This window comes from Apis dorsata, unplaced genomic scaffold (genome assembly GCF_000469605.1).
Source record: "Apis dorsata unplaced genomic scaffold, Apis dorsata 1.3 scaffold_1055, whole genome shotgun sequence".
Taxonomy (NCBI): domain Eukaryota; kingdom Metazoa; phylum Arthropoda; class Insecta; order Hymenoptera; family Apidae; genus Apis; species Apis dorsata.
Genome location: NW_006264153.1, coordinates 257,333 through 260,113, shown reverse-complemented (window position 1 = coordinate 260,113; position 2,781 = coordinate 257,333). Strand labels below are relative to the sequence as shown.

Genomic DNA, 2,781 nt, shown 5'->3' with positions numbered 1-2,781 from the left:
TTAATTTTTTTTTTTTTTTTTTTTTCAGATCAGAATATGCCGATTGGAGGCCAGAAATGGGTGCTTTGTTGCAACCTGTGCCATTTCCGGATGAAGCTTTTGCTTTAAAGGAGGTTCAACAATCTATATTAATGTGCGTGATAAACCGTTTGGCAAAAGACACGAGATGCGTTGTTCATCGTGTTCTACTTCCGGTTAGGGAATCTAGACCTGGATGGATTCATATTGCTGCACCATCCAGTCCAGATTGCCCTGATCAAGGAGAATTGTTCGGTGAAATGGTAAGTAATTTTTTTTTTTTACTTCTTTTTTTTTTTTCTTCAAGAAACGATATTATTTTTTTTTATCATAATGTAATATTAATTCCCAAATGTTTTGCATTCAGCTAACAACTCTGCTGGCATGCTGTTGTCGAAGAAAGAAGTTTATCAACTGGCTGACCAAGCAGGTACGCGATGATTGTATATTATTGGCGGTAAGAGATTGTGAAGCTGCCCAAGAAGCTCTTTGCTTGATGTTAGAATGGCATTTGTTGTCGAGTAAAGAAGCTAAATTGCAAATAGTCAGTGCGTTGGAATCGACCACCTCGGGTAAAGAACGTTATGTTGCTCTTTGCCAAAGACAAAAGAATTTACAGCAACTGGTGAGTAACAATAAGTTACAGATATTAATTAAGATAAATTATATATAAGTAATTAATATAAAATATTTAAAAAAAATTGGAATAATTATTTATATGTAATTATTTAGAATAAATATTTCTTATGAGTATATTGAGTTATATAATAATTTTGGTTCACTTTTTGATTTAAATAGCTGCGAAAAGGAGGTCCTAGACGATTAACATTACCAGCTCGTGCAACAGATGCAGATGTTGCTCTTCTTTTGAATGGAAGAGCTCTTGGTAGCCTGGAATATCTCAGTTTGGCTTTTACATCGGTCACTTCAGCTTGTGCTGAGCAGTTAATCAAATTACCAGCCTTAAGGCATTTAAATTTGTGGGCTACACAGTTTGGTGATGCAGGCCTACAAATGATCAGTGAACATCTGCAAAAGTTGCAGGTTCTAAATCTTTGTGAAACCCCTGTTTCTGATAAAGGAATCTCTACCTTAGCCTGTAAGTATAGAAGAATGTATGAAGAACATAGTATGTAAGATAGAATATAGCATGATAGAACTCTGGTTATTGCAACCAAATTTGAATAGTTCATATCCAATTAATTTGCATGAAATATATGTATTTATAATAGGGATTAGATTAGATGCATAACTATAAAGCAATATAAATTAGGAACTTGATTCATAAAATTTATATTACTAGAATTAATTTTGCGAAATTTCAATTGATACAAAAATCCAAATTATATCGCTTGTGATAATTAATCTCGACGTTCATTTAATTTTTCCATTTAGCGTTAACGAGCTTAAGGAAACTGAATCTAAACAGCACCAAGCTCTCTGTTCAAACGTTCGAATCCTTGAAGAAATGTTTACCAGCTTTGCAAGAGTTTGACGTAAGATATACGGATGCTTGGTAACCAGAGCTTTTATTCTATATTGAATCGAATTATTCCAATAATAACTTCATCATCAAAGAGAAAAGACAAAGTTCGTGTTAGATAAGAGTTAGATAAACGAAGTAAGAGTTTGCACAGTAAAACATACGAGTCAAACTATTTCGAAGCATTTCGTGTGTAACTGTTTTATAAGTGAAACAAGAATGTTATTTAAATCTAACAGATAATAATATACGATGGTGAAATCGAAATGGATGGAATCTCTTAGAGAGAGAGAGAGAAGAGAGAGAGAGAGAAGAGAGAGAAAAAGAGAGATTTATTAAGTGTGGATATCGCCTTCTTCGTTTGCATGAATGAAAGAATATTTACAATGTTGTTGAAATTGATTTAAAATAGAAAAGCACGTGATTAGGACCACAATAAAAGCCTGAAAGAGTCAGAAGATTTTATTCAAGGAAAATGAATGAGGAAACTTCCAAGAAGTATCTGCCTAAGAACTGTTAAATCTTGGTTAAAAAAAAAAGAGAGGAAATAAAAAAGAAGATCCGTTTGAGGACACGCATCAGAGAATAGCTGAGAGTGAAAATTCGTAACGACTCTATAAATAGTTGATCCATGTGGAAATAAGTAAGAGGACATCGATGGCGCAGGGACTTGCTCTTCGGAACTCGAGACGGGATATTATACTCGGCTAAGCGCAAGTCTCCAAGTGCCTTGCCTTTTTGTGTATCCTATGTGTTTCGGTTTATTTAATTTAATCATTTAAAGTTTTTAATTCGAAGACGAAGATATAATTTATCGACGTAATAATCAATAGAATGTAAAGACTTTAATTTATTGGAAATTTATTGAATTTTTATTCGTTATACGATGCTATTATTTTATATTTATAATATATATTTAGTTATTTGTTAAAATCAATCTAGCAGAATTTTTGTTCAATTTTTTCACTTTTTCAAATTCATTTTTGTTCTTTGTAAATATTATTTAACGGACATTCTTTCGAAAGACATTTTTTCGAATGTGATTTACATAGTTAGATAAATGTAGTTTTATAAAGGGAACAGAAATATGCATTTAATTGAGATTCGATTTGATTGTGCAGATATCAGGACATCGAATAGACCTATGAAAATAGATTTCCTGAATGTATATTTTCTTTTTAATTTTGATTTCAGTTGGACCACCGAATAAAATAGCCAAGAACTCGTTCATTGCAACTTGTTCTTATAAATTTTAAAACTTGTTGTTAAGATATTCAATT

At 32.0% G+C, this 2,781-nt stretch overlaps 1 protein-coding gene across 3 annotated transcripts in view; it reads left to right on the top strand.

Moving 5' to 3' along the window:
• Nucleotides 1-2,781, top strand: part of LOC102671093 (C-Maf-inducing protein-like) — a 17,295-nt gene extending 14,514 nt beyond the window's left edge. For all 3 annotated transcript variants that reach the window (XM_031514534.1, XM_031514533.1, XM_006624408.2), the window contains 4 exons: nucleotides 29-281; nucleotides 386-643; nucleotides 817-1,117; nucleotides 1,414-2,781. In XM_031514534.1, coding sequence (XP_031370394.1) covers nucleotides 29-281; nucleotides 386-643; nucleotides 817-1,117; nucleotides 1,414-1,538 — 937 coding nt within the window. In that variant the 3' untranslated portion in view covers nucleotides 1,539-2,781. The remainder of the gene's footprint in view (nucleotides 1-28; nucleotides 282-385; nucleotides 644-816; nucleotides 1,118-1,413) is intronic.